This window comes from Oncorhynchus mykiss, chromosome 9, assembly GCF_013265735.2.
Source record: "Oncorhynchus mykiss isolate Arlee chromosome 9, USDA_OmykA_1.1, whole genome shotgun sequence".
Lineage (NCBI taxonomy): Eukaryota > Metazoa > Chordata > Actinopteri > Salmoniformes > Salmonidae > Oncorhynchus > Oncorhynchus mykiss.
In genome coordinates, this window is record NC_048573.1 from 68918056 (window position 1) to 68937614 (window position 19559).

Sequence of the window (19559 nt, forward strand, 5' to 3'; positions counted from 1 at the left end):
AGTCCATGTATAATTGGAACCCTGATTGGTTACATTGGTGTTATTGTAAATCCCCATGGTTACAACACATACTATCCAGCGTGGGAATGCTTAGCCCTCTGGACGGCATCCAGCTGACTCGTCAGAAAGGGACCTGGGGTCTACTGTCAGAATGGGTTATTCTCTTCTCATGTTGTTACTAATCTATCACAGCGCTGATCTACAGTACTGGCCTTCTCATGTTGTTACTAATCTATCACAGAGCTGATACAGTACTGACCTTCTTCTCATGTTGTTACTAATCTATCACAGAGCTGATCTACAGTACTGACCTACTTCTCATGTTGTTACTAATCTATCACAGAGCTGATCTACAGTACTGGCATACTTCTCATGTTGTTACTAATCTATCACAGAGCTGATCTACAGTACTGACCTACTTCTCATGTTGTTACTAATCTATCGCAGAGCTGATACAGTACTGGCCTTCTTCTCATGTTGTTACTAATCTATCACAGAGCTGATCTACAATACTGGCCTACTTCTCATGTTGTTACTAATCTATCACAGAGCTGATCTACAGTACTGGCCTTCTTCTCATGTTGTTACTAATCTATCACAGAGCTGATCTACAATACTGGCCTACTTCTCATGTTGTTACTAATCTATCACAGAGCTGATCTACAGTACTGGCCTTCTCATGTTGTTACTAATCTATCACAGAGCTGATCTACAGTACTGGCCTTCTTCTCATGTTGTTACTAATCTATCACAGAGCTGATCTACAGTACTGGCCTTCTTCTAATGTTGTTACTAATCTATCACAGAGCTGATCTACAGTACTGGCCTTCTTCTCATGTTGTTACTAATCTATCACAGACCTGATCTACAGTACTGGCCTTCTTCTCATGTTGTTACTAATCTATCACAGAGCTGATCTACAGTACTGGCCTTCTTCTCATGTTGTTACTAATCAATCACATAGCTGATCTACAGTACTGGCCTTCTTCTAATGTTGTTACTAATCTATCACAGAGCTGATCTACAATACTGACCTACTTCTCATGTTGTTACTAATCTATCACAGAGCTGATCTACAATACTGACCTACTTCTCATGTTGTTACTAATCTATCACAGAGCTGATCTACAATACTGGCCTTCTACTAATGTTGTTACTAATCTATCACAGAGCTGATCTACAGTACTGGCCTTCTTCTAATGTTGTTACTAATCTATCACAAAGCTGATCTGCAGTACTGGCCTTCTTCTCATGTTGTTACTAATCTATCACAGAGCTGATCTACAATACTGGCCTTCTTCTCATGTTGTTACTAATCTATCACAGATCTGATCTACAGTACTGGCCTACTTCTCATGTTGTTACTAATCTATCACAGAGCTGATCTACAGTACTGGCCTACTTGTCATGTTGTTACTAATCTATCACAGAGCTGATCTACAGTACTGACTTACTTCTCATGTTGTTACTAATCTATCACAGAGCTGATCTACAGTACTGGCCTTCTTCTCATGTTGTTACTAATCTATCACAGAGCTGATCTACAGTACTGGCCTTCTTCTAATGTTGTTACTAATCTATCACAGAACTGATACAGTACTGGCCTTCTACTAATGTTGTTACTAATCTATCACAGAGCTGATCTACAATACTGGCCTACTTCTCATGTTGTTACTAATCTATCACAGAGCTGATCTACAGTACTGGCCTTCTACTAATGTTGTTACTAATCTATCACAGAGCTGATCTACAGTACTGGCCTTCTTCTCATGTTGTTACTAATCTATCACAGAGCTGATCTACAGTACTGGCCTTCTTCTAATGTTGTTACTAATCTATCACAGAGCTGATCTACAGTACTGGCCTTCTTCTCATGTTGTTACTAATCTATCACAGAGCTGATCTACAGTACTGGCCTTCTTCTCATGTTGTTACTAATCTATCACAGAGCTGATCTACAGTACTGGCCTTCTTCTCATGCTGTTACTAATCAATCACATAGCTGATCTACAGTACTGGCCTTCTTCTCATGTTGTTACTAATCTATCACAGAGCTGATCTACAGTACTGGCCTTCTCATGTTGTTACTAATGTATCACAGAGCTGATCTACAGTACTGGCCTACTTCTCATGTTGTTACTAATGTATCACAGAGCTGATCTACAGTACTGGCCTTCTACTAATGTTGTTACTAATCTATCACAGAGCTGATCTACAGTACTGGCCTTCTTCTCATGTTGTTACTAATCTATCACAGAGCTGATCTACAGTACTGGCATCTTCTAATGTTGTTACTAATCTATCACAGAGCTGATCTACAGTACTGGCCTTCTTCTAATGTTGTTAATTATCTATCACAGAGCTGATACAGTACTGGCCTTCTTCTAATGTTGTTACTAATCTATCACAGAGCTGATACAGTACTGGCCTTCTACTAATGTTGTTACTAATCTATCACAGAGCTGATCTACAATACTGGCCTACTTCTCATGTTGTTACTAATCTATCACAGAGCTGATCTACAGTACTGGCCTACTTCTCATGTTGTTACTAATCTATCACAGAGCTGATCTACAGTACTGGCCTTCTCATGTTGTTACTAATCTATCACAGAGCTGATCTACAATACTGACCTTCTACTCATGTTGTTACTAATCTATCACAAAGCTGATCTACAATACTGGCCTTCTTCTCACGTTGTTACTAATCTATCACAGAGCTGATCTACAGTACTGGCCTTCTTCTCATGTTGTTACTAATCTATCACAGAGCTTATCTACAGTACTGGCCTTCTTCTAATGTTGTTACTAATCTATCACAGAGCTGATCTACAGTACTGGCCTTCTTCTCATGTTGTTACTAATCTATCACAAAGCTGATCTACAATACTGGCCTTCTTCTCATGTTGTTACTAATCTATCACAGAGCTGATCTACAATACTGGCCTTCTACTAATGTTGTTACTAATCTATCACAGAGCTGATCTACAGTACTGGCCTTCTACTAATGTTGTTACTAATCTATCACAGAGCTGATCTACAGTACTGGCCTTCTTCTAATGTTGTTACTAATCTATCACAGAGCTGATCTACAGTACTGGCCTTCTTCTAATGTTGTTACTAATCTATCACAGAGCTGATCTACAGTACTGGCCTTCTTCTAATGTTGTTACTAATCTATCACAGAGCTGATCTACAGTACTGGCCTTCTACTCATGTTGTTACTAATCTATCACAGAGCTGATCTACAGTACTGGCCTTCTTCTCATGTTGTTACTAATCTATCACAGAGCTGATCTACAGTACTGGCCTACTTCTCATGTTGTTACTAATCTATCACAGAGCTGATCTACAATACTGGCCTTCTACTCATGTTGTTACTAATCTATCACAGAGCTGATCTACAATACTGGCCTTCTACTAATGTTGTTACTAATCTATCACAGAGCTGATCTACAGTACTGGCCTACTTCTCATGTTGTTACTAATCTATCACAGAGCTGATCTACAGTACTGGCCTTCTTCTCATGTTGTTACTAATCTATCACAGAGCTGATCTACAGTACTGGCCTTCTCATGTTGTTACTAATGTATCACAGAGCTGATCTACAGTACTGGCCTTCTTCTAATGTTGTTACTAATCTATCACAGAGCTGATCTACAGTACTGGCATACTTCTCATGTTGTTACTAATCTATCACAGAGCTGAACTACAGTACTGGCATACTTCTCATGTTGTTACTAATCTATCACAGAGCTGATCTACAGTACTGGCCTTCTACTCATGTTGTTACTAATCTATCACAGAGCTGATCTACAGTACTGGCCTTCTACTAATGTTGTTACTAATCTATCACAGAGCTGATCTACAGTACTGGCCTTCTTCTCATGTTGTTACTAATCTATCACAGAGCTGATCTACAGTACTGGCCTTCTACTCATGTTGTTACTAATCTATCACAGAGCTGATCTACAATACTGGCCTTCTACTAATGTTGTTACTAATCTATCACAGAGCTGATCTACAGTACTGGCCTTCTTCTCATGTTGTTACTAATCTATCACAGAGCTGATCTACAGTACTGGCCTTCTACTAATGTTGTTACTAATCTATCACAAAGCTGATCTACAGTACTGGCCTTCTTCTCATGTTGTTACTAATCTATCACAGAGCTGATCTACAGTACTGGCCTTCTTCTCATGTTGTTACTAATCTATCACAGAGCTGATCTACAGTACTGGCCTTCGACTAATGTTGTTACTAATATATCACAGAGCTGATCTACAATACTGGCCTTCTACTAATGTTGTTACTAATCTATCACAGAGCTGATCTACAGTACTGGCCTTCTACTAATGTTGTTACTAATCTATCACAGAGCTGATCTACAATACTGACCTACTTCTCATGTTGTTACTAATCTATCACAGAGCTGATCTACAGTACTGGCCTTCTTCTCATGTTGTTACTAATCTATCACAGAGCTGATCTACAGTACTGGCCTTCTTCTCATGTTGTTACTAATCTATCACAGAGCTGATCTACAGTACTGGCCTTCTTCTAATGTTGTTACTAATCTATCACAGAGCTGATCTACAGTACTGGCCTTCTACTAATGTTGTTACTAATCTATCACAGAGCTGATCTGATAATTTTATTTAATTTTGACTGGTTTGGCTGCAGCTGTTAATGTAAAAAAAATTACGTGAAGAGATCAGGATGGAAAATATCTTATTGACTTTTTATACAATTTACAATAATGTCCCTCTGGGGATTATCGTTTCCCTGTTAGGTAAAATGAGTGCCAAAGACAATGATTTGCGTTCCTCTGCCTAGGTGTTTCTGACACCTGCCAGATCTTAGGACACCTGGATAGGTATTTAACGTATCCGCTAAACACATCATATGAAATAGAAATCTTTCAGTTGATAACACAGTTGATGACGTGACACGCAACCATTGGTTGATGCATGCAACTTCTGAGCAGGGGACTGCGACCAAGGTACTTGTTCTACTGGTCATTGTTTTTCAGCCTCACAGGTCATGTGGTACGAGTCATGATGCGTCACTACTCTGTTATGCTGGCTGTTATCTACAGTACATCCGGTGAGTGGGCTGGCTGTGTTGTTATCATAGAGAAGCTCCATTTAATGGCTAATATAATTAAATGACTTGGCAGGCAAAAGAAAACACAATTTTCTGTAGCCGAATGTACAACAGAGATCATAGCCAGAGGGGTAATTTCTGCTTGGCAATTGAATATATCTGGATATGATACTCACTCTATTTCTAAGCCTATCGTGATCTCCGGAGAACATTGTGATATTTGCCTATGATCCCTTCATCCTAAACCAGAGGGCAGCTCTCCCTCTCTAGAGTTGTGAAGATTAGAGTAGAACAACACTGCAGTCCTATAGCATAGATGGGCAACTCTACCTCTCTAGAGTTGTGAAGATTAGAGTAGAACAAGACTGCAGTCCTACAGCATAGATGGGCAACTCTACCTCTCTAGAGTTGTGAAGATTAGAGTAGAACAAGACTGCAGTCCTACAGCATAGATGGGCAACTCTACCTCTCTAGAGTTGTGAAGATTAGAGTAGAACAACACTGCAGTCCTATAGCATAGATGGGCAACTCTATCTCTCTAGAGTTATGAAGATTAGAGTAGAACAACACTGCAGTCCTATAGCATAGATGGGCAATTCTACCTCTCTAGAGTTGTGAAGATTAGAGTAGAACAACACTGCAGTCCTATAGCATAGATGGGCAACTCTACCTCTCTAGAGTTGTGAAGATTAGAGTAGAACAACACTGCAGTCCTATAGCATAGATGGCCAGATATCCCTCTGGTTGTACCTGTTACTTTGGTTTACAGATGTACCACACAGCAGTTCTTCAGGCTCAGATTACTCATCCATTCAATGGTCACAAGAAAATTGTTAAGAATTCCTTGAGGACCATCGATGCTTTAACCAGTACTGCGTCATGGCAACCATATTCCACAGGCATTTTCTAAATACCCAACACAGGAAAGAGCATTGTCGGGTCAAGGGTAAAAATATCCTGTACGACCAGATACTCTTACACAGACACAAATACACGTAAACACAACGATCCACTAACACACACTACCACAAACTCAATCACATGGAGACAAACACTGACAACCCACACCATCCTGTTATCTGTGGTCAAACTCCAGGAAGCTTTGACTAGACTGGATTGGTTTGGAACTATAATCTGTCCAAAACTGTGATCAGTATTTGAGGAATGTGTGTATGGGGCAGAGTATGAGATGAAAGTAGAGACCTTTCCTTTCTCTAAATCTTGCCACCCCAACAAATCCCTGACCCACCAATAAATAAAAAACAGAATCCCCCCAAAATAATATTTTATTTTCTTCTCAAATAATTTCTTGACGTCTATTCAAAAGAGTGTTTTGAAAGAGTAGGACATGTTCATGGAATGAGCTGGAACTTGGCAGGAAAGGTAGGCAGGGCACATCAAGTAAGTGGGATATGATTCAGCATTTTATTCATCTCTCATGTAGGATAAATGTAAATATTCCCAAAATATATACAACCCCACAGAGGACCTCTCAGACAAGCTCTATTTTCTCACGTGCGTTTGTAATTATCGTCTCTTTCTCCTTCTCTCACTCTCTTCCCCCTCTCATTCTGTCTGTCTTTCTCTCTTTCTCTGCCTCACTCTCTCTCTCTCTGTCTGTACAGCTGTAACTTATCAACCTTTGGCTTAGTGCTGTCTAACACAATCATTCCTCAAGCATTACAGCTCCCCTCTCCCCCACCTCATTTCCTCTTTGCCAATGTTCCCACTCTCTAAACCTTTCTCATTTACCTCTAAGTTGCTCCATGCCTTTCCCCTGTTCCCCCAAGTGCTATGCTCTGTGAACTTCAGCCAACAAAAAGTTGATGTCTATCTTATTTTAGAGGTATCATTCTATCTGTTCCATGTTGATGAGGATCAGTCTGGCTCACTGGGTCTCCATTTCTCAGTATCTCTGCACCGTTAAAGATGTAATGGTGGGAGGCAGTACTGCCTGATCTGCTATTATACAGGCTTAGCTGGCCTCCTATTTGAGGTTCAAAGCTGTTGGCCCCCTCTCTCGTATTTGCCTCTGTCCTTGTATCTTTCTTTGTAAATAAATATACATGTCCATCCTCATGTCTATGTGTATTGGAGGATGTGACAAGTATATTTGTGCTACGGCCAATACAACAGCTGTAATCAAATCCCTCCTCCATGCCCCAACCCCCCAACCCCCCAACCCTACCCCCCACTCGTCAAGCTTAAATCCCAGATTCCCAGCATCTTGTCAGCTGGAGGAGGTACCCCTATATTTTGTTAAACTCTCTTGTGGTCTGCCTGCTCCTCCCCCCTGACCCCCTCTCGCCTCTCCCCCACTCCCCCTCTCCCCTCTCTCCCCTCTCCCCTCTCTCCCCCTCTCCCCCTCCCCCCTCTCTCCCCCTCTCCCCCTCACCCCCTCACCCCCTCTCCCCCTCTCCCCTCTCTCCCCCTCTCCCCCTCACCCCCTCTCCCCCTCTCCCCTCTCTCCCCCTCACCCCTCTCCCCCTCTCCCCCTCACCCCCTCTCCCCCTCTCCCCTCTCCCCTCTCTCCCCCTCACCCCCTCTCCCCTCTCTCCCCTCTCTCCCCCTCTCCCCCCTCTCCTCCTGTCTCCCCCTCTCCCCCTGTCTCCCCCTCTCCCCCATTTCCTCCACGGTCCAACAGAAAAAAGTTCCAGACAAATAAAAGTCCCTGGACCCTCCGTTTTAATACAAGAGGAAATTCCATGGCGTTTAGACATTTTTTAAAGACTGGACTGGATGTGTTGTTCTGGGATTCCTACGAGTTACACTCAAATTGTGCATGCAGTCACTAGAGTCATGTTTCTGTGAGAATGTGTTTACTCTCTGACTGACACATAGTCATAAATAATGTTATTATGAATAGTTTTGCATGTATGGCATGATAATGGAAATGGAACAGATACATGGGTTGGCAAATTGCACAGATTATTGGTATTTATCACTATTCTCTTGAGCATTATGGTAATAAATAGTTTAATCTTGGCTTCTGATTGGCTGGGTAGAAACATCGACATATTGCTTCCACCTACCCTATCCTCTCAGATCGACAGACATGGCTGGGGAATAGGGGTTAGGGGTCATTTCGGAACTCGCGACACCACCTCTGGATTGAGTGAAAACGTGTTACGCCACAACACTGACGCACTTGCTAACTTGTTGCACTTCTGTGTTTCCCCCACATGGTGTAGCTCTTGTGCTAATGGTAACATGGATATAGTTTGACACCTGAAGAAAATTGTCCACCCACGAGAGTTTATTACAAAAGATGGGGGGGTCTTTAGACTCACCTCTCATTGCATTACGCCCATGTCTAATCTTACAATTTGTGTAGATACATTTAAAGTGTGTGTGTGTGTGTGTGTGTGTGTGTGTGTGTGTGTGTGTGTGTGTGTGTGTGTGTGTGTGTGTGTGTGTGTGTAGAAGTGTTTAACAGTAAATAGTAAACAAACAAATATTTTACCAGCTGGGGACATTTTGTTAGTCCCCACAAGGTCAAATGCTATTTCTAGGGGGTTAGAATTGGTGTTAGGGTTAGAATTAGGTTTAGGGTTAGGGTTAGGAGCTAGGGATAGGGTTAGGGTTAAGGTCAAGGTTAGGTTTTTGGGTTAAGGTTAGGGTTAGGGCAAGATTACGGGTTAGGGTTAGGGAAAATTGGATTTTGAATGGGACTGAATTGTGTCCCAACAAAGTTAGCTGTACAAGACTGTGTGTGTGTGTGTGTGTGTGTGTGTGTGTGTGTGTGTGTGTGTGTGTGTGTGTGTGTGTGTGTGTGTGTGTGTGTGTGTGTGTGTCTGTGTCTGTTTACTAGTTTGGATCTATAATTATTCTACCAAAGCTACAAACAACAACAACAACAACAACAGAAAACTCATGCTGGTTAATGTGTAATGTTGCAGAACATTTTGACTTGCCCCCAGAAATTACATATGTAATTCCCAATCCTGGCCAATCCCGGGGAAATATTTTAACTCTCCCCTCCCAGATCTGACCAATCACAGAGTGGAATTCTGGTAATACAAATCCACAATTGCCTTTCCTTTAATGTCTCCACCCATAACCACAGAGCAGAACGAGACCAAATGAAAGAAGATACATTTCAGTCACAAAATATGTTTTGAGGACTTTTTGGGAATGTAAGAGAAGTTTTGAACTAAAGTCGAAGACTTAAAAGAAAAAGAAATGAACAAGGTAAGAACATAATTGGAAAGTCATTATTATTATTGAAAGGTACTTGTTTGTTGTCTACTATGCATAGGTTCGTGATGGAATCAAAGCGTTACATTGGGGTGTGTGGGGGGGAGTGCGCAAGCATCCTGTATTTGACAGTATATTCACCCCATTCAGTTGCGTGCTCTGCGCGTCCCTTCACCGTCAAAATGTTATCATGCTGATATAACACATAGTTTATAGTTAGTTGTTTGTCTAATGTTCTTGTGTTGTTTGTGTTTATATACACTTTTTCTCTACATGTTTTGCGCGGTTAGATAAATTGACTCTTTACGCGGCTCTAGCTTGTTATTTGACAATAGCCGACATCGGACATAAGGTCATTTGTCCGACTGAATGATATGTTCGAGACTCTTCCGCAGGATAATTATTATCTGGCAAACTATACTAAAGTGAAATTCCTTCTAGATCAGATTACTAATATTGTGGTTTTGCTATGAGATTAAGGTCGTCATAGTCTCAGTGTAGTCTAGTATATTTGCCCAATGACCGTATATTCCGATATAATTGCGCGGTATTCTTGCAGCGTTGACAGATACAACTACAACTAAGTGGTGAAATGATCCTATGGCTTCACGCGCACCCCTCCCCTCCCTGTCTCTCCAACTCCAAGGTGTTCTGTGTTTATTACTGCGTCATAACAATTTCCCATCCTTTACCAATAGCATACATTTTCTGAAAGTGTATGCTGATCGCCTTAAAGACGTGTGTGTGTGTTCATGTGTGTTAACTTAAAGACAAATTACATTTGAAATAAACAGGCAGTGGTGGTAAGCCAGGTAATGTGTGTGCATGCTTTTGTGCACGTGCTGTGTGTGAGTGTGTGTGTGTTTGTCCTATGTTGTGGAGTAGGCATTGGGATTACCAGATGAGTAAGAGGACACTGCAAACAATGGCTTGACCAATAAAGTGTGTGTGTGTGTGTGTGTGTGTGTGTGCGTGCGTGTGTGTGTGTGTGTGTGCGTGTGCGTGTGCGTGTGCGTGTGTGTGTGTGTGACGAGGGGAGACGTGGATGTGTGCTTTAGTATCATCCAATCAATCTCCTCCAATACCATGTCAAAAGTTCCTTCCTCGCGGTCTCAACATGTGTATTAATAACACGAGGGAAACCACAGTGGAAAAGTAACACGGTAACATTGTCCAATCTTTGCTTTGGCGGTTATAACAGTGTTAGGCCTACTGCTAAAAGACTGTCTAGTGCAGTGACCTGCACACATCATTTACCAGTAGCTGGTAGGGCCCAGATCCAGCAGCAGTGTTGTGGTTCAGACTCAGAGGGAGAAAGGAGCAGAGACACAGTAGAACCATTCCAAGGCTCATATTTATAAAGCATCTCAGAGTAAGTCTAGGATCAGTTTTGCCTTTGAGATCATAATGATTAAGATTACAGTGGACAGGGTTGAGCTGATCCTAGATCAGCATTCCTACCCTGAGATATATGGATATGGCCCCTGAGCAGTAGGAGCAGGATGGGGATGGTAAGTAGTCTTGGATATCCCAGAACATCATAAACTAGGTCTGGGGGGGATGTTGTCTTCTCTCTGTCATTTTAAATGGTGGAGAAAAAACATTTTTTGGGGGAGGAGGGTCCTCTTCAGACAGACAACTATCTCAACAAATCACATGGTGAAAACAGGGAGCAGAGCTACACAGGAAGTGTGTCGTAGCGCAACACTGACCTCACTACAGGAACAAACTCTCCGTTCCCTCTGCTGCCTTGTCCCACCCTTCTGAGAATCACTGTCCTTCTGAGACACACTGTCCTTCTGAGACTCACTGTCATTCTGAGACACACTGTCATTCTGAGACACACTGTCCTTCTGAGACTCACTGTCATTCTGAGACACACTGTCCTTCTGAGACAAACTGTCTCTCTGAGACTCACTGTCCTTCTGAGACTCATTGTCCTTCCGAGACACACTGTCATTCTGAGACACACTGTCATTCTGAGACACACTGTCTTTCTGAGACTCACTGTCCTCCTGTGGAGGGTGGCTGCACAGAGGACACACACACACACACACACACACATCTGTAGACTTTCTATTACTGATAGGGAAAGGGAATACGGAGAGAACACACACAAACTTACATACATAGATACACACACACACTTCATCTCCATCTGTGACACACTGGTTTTCAATGGAGGGAGATGGTCTGTATTTCAGACACATGCACACACACACGCACGCACGCACGCACGCACGCACGCACGCACGCACGCACACACACACACACACACACACACACACACACACACACACACACACACACACACACACACACACACACACACACACTAACAATATGTGTCACACAGATGCATAGTGGATGGGGGATGGTGTATTACCAATGGTATTATGCTACTGGAATCATTTTACTACATGATGTCAGAGTCAGAGACCAGAGCCTGTATCCACAAAGACAACAGTCCGTTTTAATGTTCAGAGTCAGAGACCAGAGCCTGTATCCACAAAGACAACAGTCCGTTGTAATGTTCAGCGTCAGAGACCAGAGCCTGTATCCACAAAGACAACAGTCCGTTTTAATGTTCAGAGTCAGAGACCAGAGCCTGTATCCACAAAGACAACAGTCCGTTTTAATGTTCAGAGTCAGAGACCAGAGCCTGTATCCACAAAGACAACAGCCAGTTGTAATGTTCAGAGTCAGAGACCAGAGCCTGTATCCACAAAGACAACAGTCCGTTTTAATGTTCAGAGTCAGAGACCAGAGCCTGTATCCACAAAGACAACAGTCCGTTTTAATGTTCAGAGTCAGAGACCAGAGCCTGTATCCACAAAGACAACAGCCAGTTGTAATGTTCAGAGTCAGAGACCAGAGCCTGTATCCACAAAGACAACAGCCAGTTGTAATGTTCAGAGTCAGAGACCAGAGCCTGTATCCACAAAGACAACAGCCAGTTGTAATGTTCAGAGTCAGAGACCAGAGCCTGTATCCACAAAGACAACAGTCAGTTGTAATGTTCAGAGTCAGAGACCAGAGCCTGTATCCACAAAGAGAACAGTCCGTTTTAATGTTCAGCGTCAGAGACCAGAGCCTGTATCCACAAAGACAACAGTCAGTTGTAATGTTCAGCGTCAGAGACCAGAGCCTGTATCCACAAAGACAACAGTCCGTTGTAATGTTCAGCGTCAGAGACCAGAGCCTGTATCCACAAAGACAACAGTCAGTTGTAATGTTCAGAGTCAGAGACCAGAGCCTGTATCCACAAAGCATCTCAGCCTAGAACTGCTGATCTAGCATCAGTTTAGACTTTTAGATCATAATTAATAAGATTGTATGGACAGACCCTAGATCTGCACTCCTACTCTGAGACACTTTGTGGATGCTGGCCCAGATGTCACGCACAGTATGATGCACTCTCTCTGGACCTACAGTGACCAGTCAACACTACTGTTTAGGCCCCACATCCAGACAATGCATACATTCATTATTAAATCAAATCAAATCAAATGTTATTTGTCACATACACATGGTTAGCAGATGTTAATGCGAATGTAGCGAAATGCTTGTGCTTCTAGTTCCGACCATGCAGTAATATCTAATAAGTAATCTCACCTAACAATTTCACAACAACTACCTTACAAGTGTAAAGGAATGAATAAGAATATGTACATAAAAATAAATGAATGAGTGATGGCCGAACGGCATAGGCGAGATGCAGTAGATGGTATAGAGTACAGTATATACATATGAGATGAGTAATGTAGGGTATGTAAACATTATATTAGGTATCATTGTTTAAAGTGGCTAGTGATACATTTATTGCATCAATTCCATTATTAATAAAGTGGCTGGAGTTGAGTCAGTATGTTGGCAGCAGCCACTCAATGTTAGTGGTGGCTGTTTAACAGTCTGATGGCCTTGAGATAGAAGCTGTTTTTCAGTCTCTCGGTCCCTGCTTTGATGCACCTGTACTGGCCTCGCATTCTGGATGATAGCGGGGTGAACAGGCAGTGTCTCGGGTGGTTGTTGTCCTTGATGATCTTTTTGGCCTTCCTGTGACATCGGGTGGTGTAGGTGTCCTGGAGGGCAGGTAGTTTCAAATCAAATCAAATCAAATTTATTTATATAGCCCTTCGTACATCAGCTGATATCTCAAAGTGCTGTACAGAAACCCAGCCTAAAACCCCAAACAGCAAGCAATGCAGGTGTAGAAGCACGGTGGCTAGGAAAAACTCCCTAGAAAGGCCAAAACCTAGGAAGAACCCTAGAGAGGAACCAGGCTATGTGGGGTGGCTAGTCCTCTTCTGGCTGTGCCAGGTGGAGATTATAACAGAACATGGCCAAGATGTTCAAATGTTCATAAATGACCAGCATGGTCGAATAATAATAAGGCAGAACAGTTGAAACTGGAGCAGCAGCACGGTCAGGTGGACTGGGGACAGCAAGGAGTCATCATGTCAGGTAGTCCTGGGGCATGGTCCTAGGGCTCAGGTCAGTTGAAACTGGAGCAGCAGCACGGCCAGGTGGACTGGGGACAGCAACGAGTCATCATGTCAGGTAGTCCTGGGGCATGGTCCTAGGGCTCAGGTCCTCAGAGAGAGAGAAAGAAAGAGAGAAGGAGAGAATTAGAGAACGCACACTTAGATTCACACAGGACACCGAATTGGACAGGAGAAGTACTCCAGATATAACAAACTGACCCTAGCCCCCCGACACATAAACTACTGCAGCATAAATACTGGAGGCTGAGACAGGAGGGGTCAGGAGACACTGTGGCCCCATCCGAGGACACCCCCGGACAGGGCCAAACAGGAAGGATATAACCCCACCCACTTTGCCAAAGAACAGCCCCCACACCACTAGAGGGATATCTTCAACCACCAACTTACCATCCTGAGACAAGGCTGAGTATAGCCCACAAAGACCTCCGCCACGGCACAACCCAAGGGGGGGGGGGCAACTGGGGCAACCCAGAGAGGATGACCACATCAGTGAATCAACCCACTCAGGTGACGCATCCCCTCCAGGGACGGCATGAGAGAGCCCCAGTAAGCCAGTGACTCAGCCCCTGTAATAGGGTTAGAGGCAGAGAATCCCAGTGGAAAGAGGGGAACCGGCCAGGCAGAGTTTGCCCCCGGTGATGCGTTGTGCAGACCTCACTACACTCTGGAGAGCCTTATGGTTGTGGACGGAGCAGTTGCCGTACCAGGCAGTGATACAGCCCGACAGGATGCTCTCGATTGTGCATCTGTACGCCTTCTTCACCATGCTGTCTGTGTGGGTGGACCATTTCAGTTTGTCCGTGATGTGGACCGCCGAGGAACTTAAAACTTTCCACCCTCTCCACTACTGTCCTGTCGTTGTGATAGGGGGGTGCTCCTTCTGCTGTTTCCTGAAGTCCACGATCATCTCCTTTGTTTTGTTGACATTGAGTGTGAGGTTATTTTCCTGACACTACACTCCGAGGGCCCTCACCTCCTCCCTGTAGGCCGTCTCGTCTTTGTTGGTAATCAAGCCTACCACTGTAGTGTCGTCTGCAAACTTGATGATTGAGTTGGAGGCGTGCATGGCCACGCAGTCATGGGTGAACAGGGAGTACAGGAGAGGGCTGAGAACTCACCCTTGTGGGGCCCCAGTGTTGAGGATCAGCGGGGTGGAGATATTGTTACCTACACTCACCACCTGGGGGCGGCCCCTCAGGAAGTCCAGGACCCAGTTGCACAGGGCGGAGTGGGTCTCGAGCTTAATGACGAGTTTGGAGGGTACTATGGTGTTAAATGCTGAGCTGTAGTCGATGAACAGCATCCTTACATAGGTATTCCTCTTGTCCAGATGGGTTAGGGCAGAGTGCAGTGTGATTGCGATCGTCTGTGGACCTATTGGGGCAGTAAGCAAATTGGAGTGGGTCTAGGGTAGGGTGGAGGTGATATGGTCCTTGACTAGTCTCTCAAAGCACTTCATGATGACGGAAGTGAGTGCTACGGGTCAGTGTGTTCAGTCTGGTTGAGTGTGCCACAAAATACACATCGTGTTAACTAAATATCAAGCCATTTTTGGAGGGGAAGAGAGAAAAGCATGTAGGGATGGATTTGTGTAGCATCAGTGTGTATATGTCGGCTCCTCCCTTCAATCCATCTTCTGGGGCTTCTGGTAAACAGGGAGAAGGAAGGGGAGGGCTTTCTTTTCAAAAAGCGGTTCTTTGACTGAAGAACTTCTGGTTCTCTGAGCTGGACGACAAAAAATAAGAGAACAGGACCCTCTTGTGTGCTGTACTGCTGTTGATGCCTGAGGGGTGAGGGGGTAGGGGGCTGTCCCAGCACAGACGGGACACTCGGTGAGTTGACGGTAAAGGTTTGTCCCATTACACTGACTGAATACACATAGTCTGTTTTTTAGGTAGAAACTCATTGGTGTGTACTTGTAAGGTATTTTTAAGAGAGGAGGGGTTGTCACAAGTGACTGCATTTTTTTGAACCCAGTTTAAAGTTGTATTTGTGCGGCTGATGAGTAAGACGTTATCATTCCCGTTTTAGGCTTTACTTTTCCATGAAGGTAAATGGGATATAGCCTGCTGGTGAAAATCCCAAACGTGTAAAACAAATAGTTAGTATAGAGGAAGTAATGTACGAGGAGCATTGCAGGAATTGTAAGCATGTTTTTCAACAAATATGTCAACTAAAGAATCATAAAAATCACAGAGAGCAGGGCCTCCCGGGTGGCGCAGTGGTTAAGGGCGCTGCAGCGCCAGCTGTGCCATCAGAGTCCCTGGGTTCGCGCCCAGGCTCTGTCGTAACCGGCCGCGACCGGGAGGTCTGTGGGCTGCGGGCTTGGTCGGTAGGGGTGTCCTTGTCTCATCGCGCACCAGCAACTCCTGTGGCGGGCCGGGCGCAGTGCACGCTAACCAAGGTTGCCAGGTGCACTGTGTTGCCTCTGACACATTGGTGCGGCTGGCTTCCGGGTTGGATGTGCGCTGTGTTAAAGAAGAAGCAGCGGCTTGGTTGGTTGTGTATCGGAGGACGCATGACTTTCAACCTTCGTCTCTCCCAAGCCCGTACGGGAGTTGTAGCGATGAGACATTGGGGAGAAAAAGGGGTCAAATGTAAAAAAAAAAAAAAAATGTAAATCACAGAGAGCTAGACCAACATTAGACATAGAGAAAACATTAGACATAGAGAAAACCAAGATACCGATGTTGATTTGAAACGTGTGTCCAAGTTTTCAAGTTGTTGGAGCAGTTTCACTAGAAACGCTCCTCTCTTTTCTTCCCTCCTCTCCAGAGCAAGCCCAGCTCAGGTAATACATCCTCTATGCGTTATCTTCCTACTGTTGTCTATACTGCCAGGGGTGTTGCCTGTTGTAATCTTCTACCCATTCGTTTAAACTCCACTCTTAGATCTGCTATTGTTACATCACAAGAGAAGCCCACTGGGGTCTGCTCACCCAGTGCTTTTAGTTCAAATGTGAGTTCCAGAAACTTGAATACCCCCTCGGTTTTCAAATAATATAGAGTGTTTAGGCTGTTGCACGATAGCAACCAATCTTACAGTCATATCAACTACACCATTATCAATCGTCAGACAGGGCCTGCAACTGCCTGTTGAACGTAGCTTGTTTGAGTTGGAGTTTCCATGTGCCTTTATAAAGTGTAAAGGACTTGTGTTGATGCATCTGTAGTTCCTGAACTGGATAACATTAAGATCTGGGCAATTCACACGAATCTGGACATTATAGTATTGACTGAAACTTGGATCTCTGGGGACATTCTGTACTCTGATATTAATATTGAGGTTATCATGTGTCCAGAGCTGACAGACAGGGTAGAGGTGGTAGAGTGGCCATTTTTTTTTATTTTTTAAAATCTTTACTGAAATCCATTTCCCTTGCCAATTTTTTTTCTTTCTGCTATCTTTAATCGCTTGTCTGGGGACAAATGTATCCATAACTGTTATAGGGGTCTACCATCTTCCCTCGGCTAACCTTTATGCACTCAAGGAGTTAACAAGTTTGTTGTCTTCTTTTACCCAAATCAAAACCTTGTGACGTCACAAAGAGGAACTTTAAAAACTTCAGTGAACAGGCTTTTTTTTTACATTATCTTTATTTTGGTGACCTTAATTGTATTTCAGCTATTACCTAACCTGATTGAGCTTTTCAGACTCTTTTATTGGTCATATACACGTGATTAGCAGATGTTACTGTGGGTGTAGTGAAATGCTTGTGCTTCTAGCTCTGACAGTGCAGTAATATCTCATAATTAATACCTAACAAATTACACAGCATATGCAAAATACACACAAATCTAAGTAGCAATTAATTAAGACTATATACAGTTGAAGTCAGAAGTTTACATACACCTTAGCCAAATACATTTAAACTCAGTTTTTAATAATTCCTGACATTTAATCCTAGTAAAAATCCCCTGTCTTAGGTCAGTTAGGATCACCGGGTAGCCTTCCACAAGCTTCCCACAATAAGTTGGATGAATTTTGGACCATTCCTCCTGACAGAGCTGGTGTAACTGAGTCAGGTTTGTAAGGCCTCCTTGCTCGCACACGCTTTTTCAGATCTGCCCACACATTGTCTATAGGATTGAGGTCAGGGCATTGTGATGGCCACTCCAATACCTTGACTTTGTTGTCCTTGAGCCATTTTGACACAACTTTGGAAGTATGCTTCAATATGTTGCTTCAATATATCCACATCATTTTCCTTCCTCGTGACGTCATCTATTTTGAGAAGCGCACCAGTCACAACATGATGCTGCCACCCCCGTGCTTCACGGTTGGGATGGTGTTCTTCGGCTTGCAAGCCTCCCCCTTTTTCCTCCAAACATAATGATGGTCATTATGGCCAAAAAGTTATATTTTTGTTTCATCAGACCAGAGGACATTTCTCCAAAAAGTACGATCTTTGTCCCCATGTGCAGTTGCAAACCGTAGTTTGGCTTTATTATGGCGGTTTTGGAGCAGTGGCTTCTTCCTTTCTGAGCGGCCTTTCAGGTTATGTCGATATAGTTTTACTCGTTTTACTGTGGATATAGATACTTTTGTACCTGTTTCCTCCAGCATCTTCACAAGGTCCTTCGCTGTTGTTCTGGGATAAATTTGCACTTTTCACACCAAAGTACGTTTCCCCCCTCCTCTCCTCGCAGGGTAGCCTAGTGGTTAGAGCGTTGGACTAGTAACCGGAAGGTTGCAAGTTCAAACCCCTGAGCTGACAAGGTACAAATCTGTCGTTCTGCCCCTGAACAGGCAGTTAACCCACTGTTCCTAGGCCGTCATTGAAAATAAGAATTTGTTCTTAACTGACTTGCCTGGTTAAATAAAGGTAAAAAAAAAAAATTTAAAAAAAAAAATCTCTCTTTTCCTTCCTCCTCTCCTCTCCTCGCATCTCTCTTTTCCTTCCTCCTCTCCTCTCCTCACATCTCTCTTTTCCTTCCTCCTCTCCTCTCCTCGCATCTCTCTTTTCCTTCCCCCTCTCCTCTCCTCACATCTCTTTTTTCCTTCCTCCTCTCCTCACATCTCTCTTTTCTTCCCAACCTCCTCTCCTCAAATCTCTCTTTCCCCCCTCCTCTCCTCACATCTCTCTTTTCTCCCCCTCTCCTCACATCTCTCTTTTCCTCCCCCCTCTCCTCTCCTCACATCTCTCTTTTCCTCCCCCCTCTCCTCTCCTCACATCTATTTTTCCCTCCCTCCTCTCCTCACATCTCTCTTTTCCTTCCTCCTCTCCTCTCCTCTCCACACATCTCTCTTTTCCTCCCTTCTCTCCTCACATCTCTATTTTCCCTCTCTCCTCTCCTCACATCTCTCTTTTCCTGCCCCTCTCCTCACATCTCTCTTTTCCTCCCTCCTCTCCTCACATCTCAGTGAAATGCTTACTTACAAGCCCTTAACCAACAATGCCATTTTAAGAAAAAAATGTGATAAGAAAGTAATTACTAAAATAAACTGAAGTAAAAAAACAAATACAATTAAAAATAAAATAGAAAAATAACAAATAATTAAGGAGCAACAATAAAATAACAGTAGCGAGGCTATGTAGAGGGGGTACCGGTACAGAGTCAATGTGCAGGGGCACCAGTTAGTCAAGGTAATTGAGATAATATGTACAAGTAGGTAGAGGTAAAGTGACTATGCATAGATAATAAACAGAGAGAAGCAGCAGCGTAAAAATGGGGGTGGGGGGGACAATGCAAATAGTCTGGGTAGCCATTTGATTAGCTGTTCAGGAGTCTTATGGCTTGGGGGTAGAAG

General features: G+C 43.6%; 1 protein-coding gene across 3 annotated transcripts in view; it reads left to right on the plus strand.

Moving 5' to 3' along the window:
- Nucleotides 1-19559, plus strand: part of LOC110531258 (tensin-2) — a 75889-nt gene that overhangs the window by 872 nt on the left and 55458 nt on the right. The window contains exon 1 of one of the 3 annotated variants that reach the window (XM_036988834.1): nucleotides 9147-9297. The exons of the other annotated variants lie outside the window; for them this stretch is intronic. Within the exon in view, the coding sequence (XP_036844729.1) occupies nucleotides 9289-9297 (9 nt within the window). The 5' untranslated portion in view covers nucleotides 9147-9288. Of the gene's footprint in view, nucleotides 1-9146; nucleotides 9298-19559 lie in introns of those variants that run through there. 3 annotated transcript variants of the gene reach the window in all.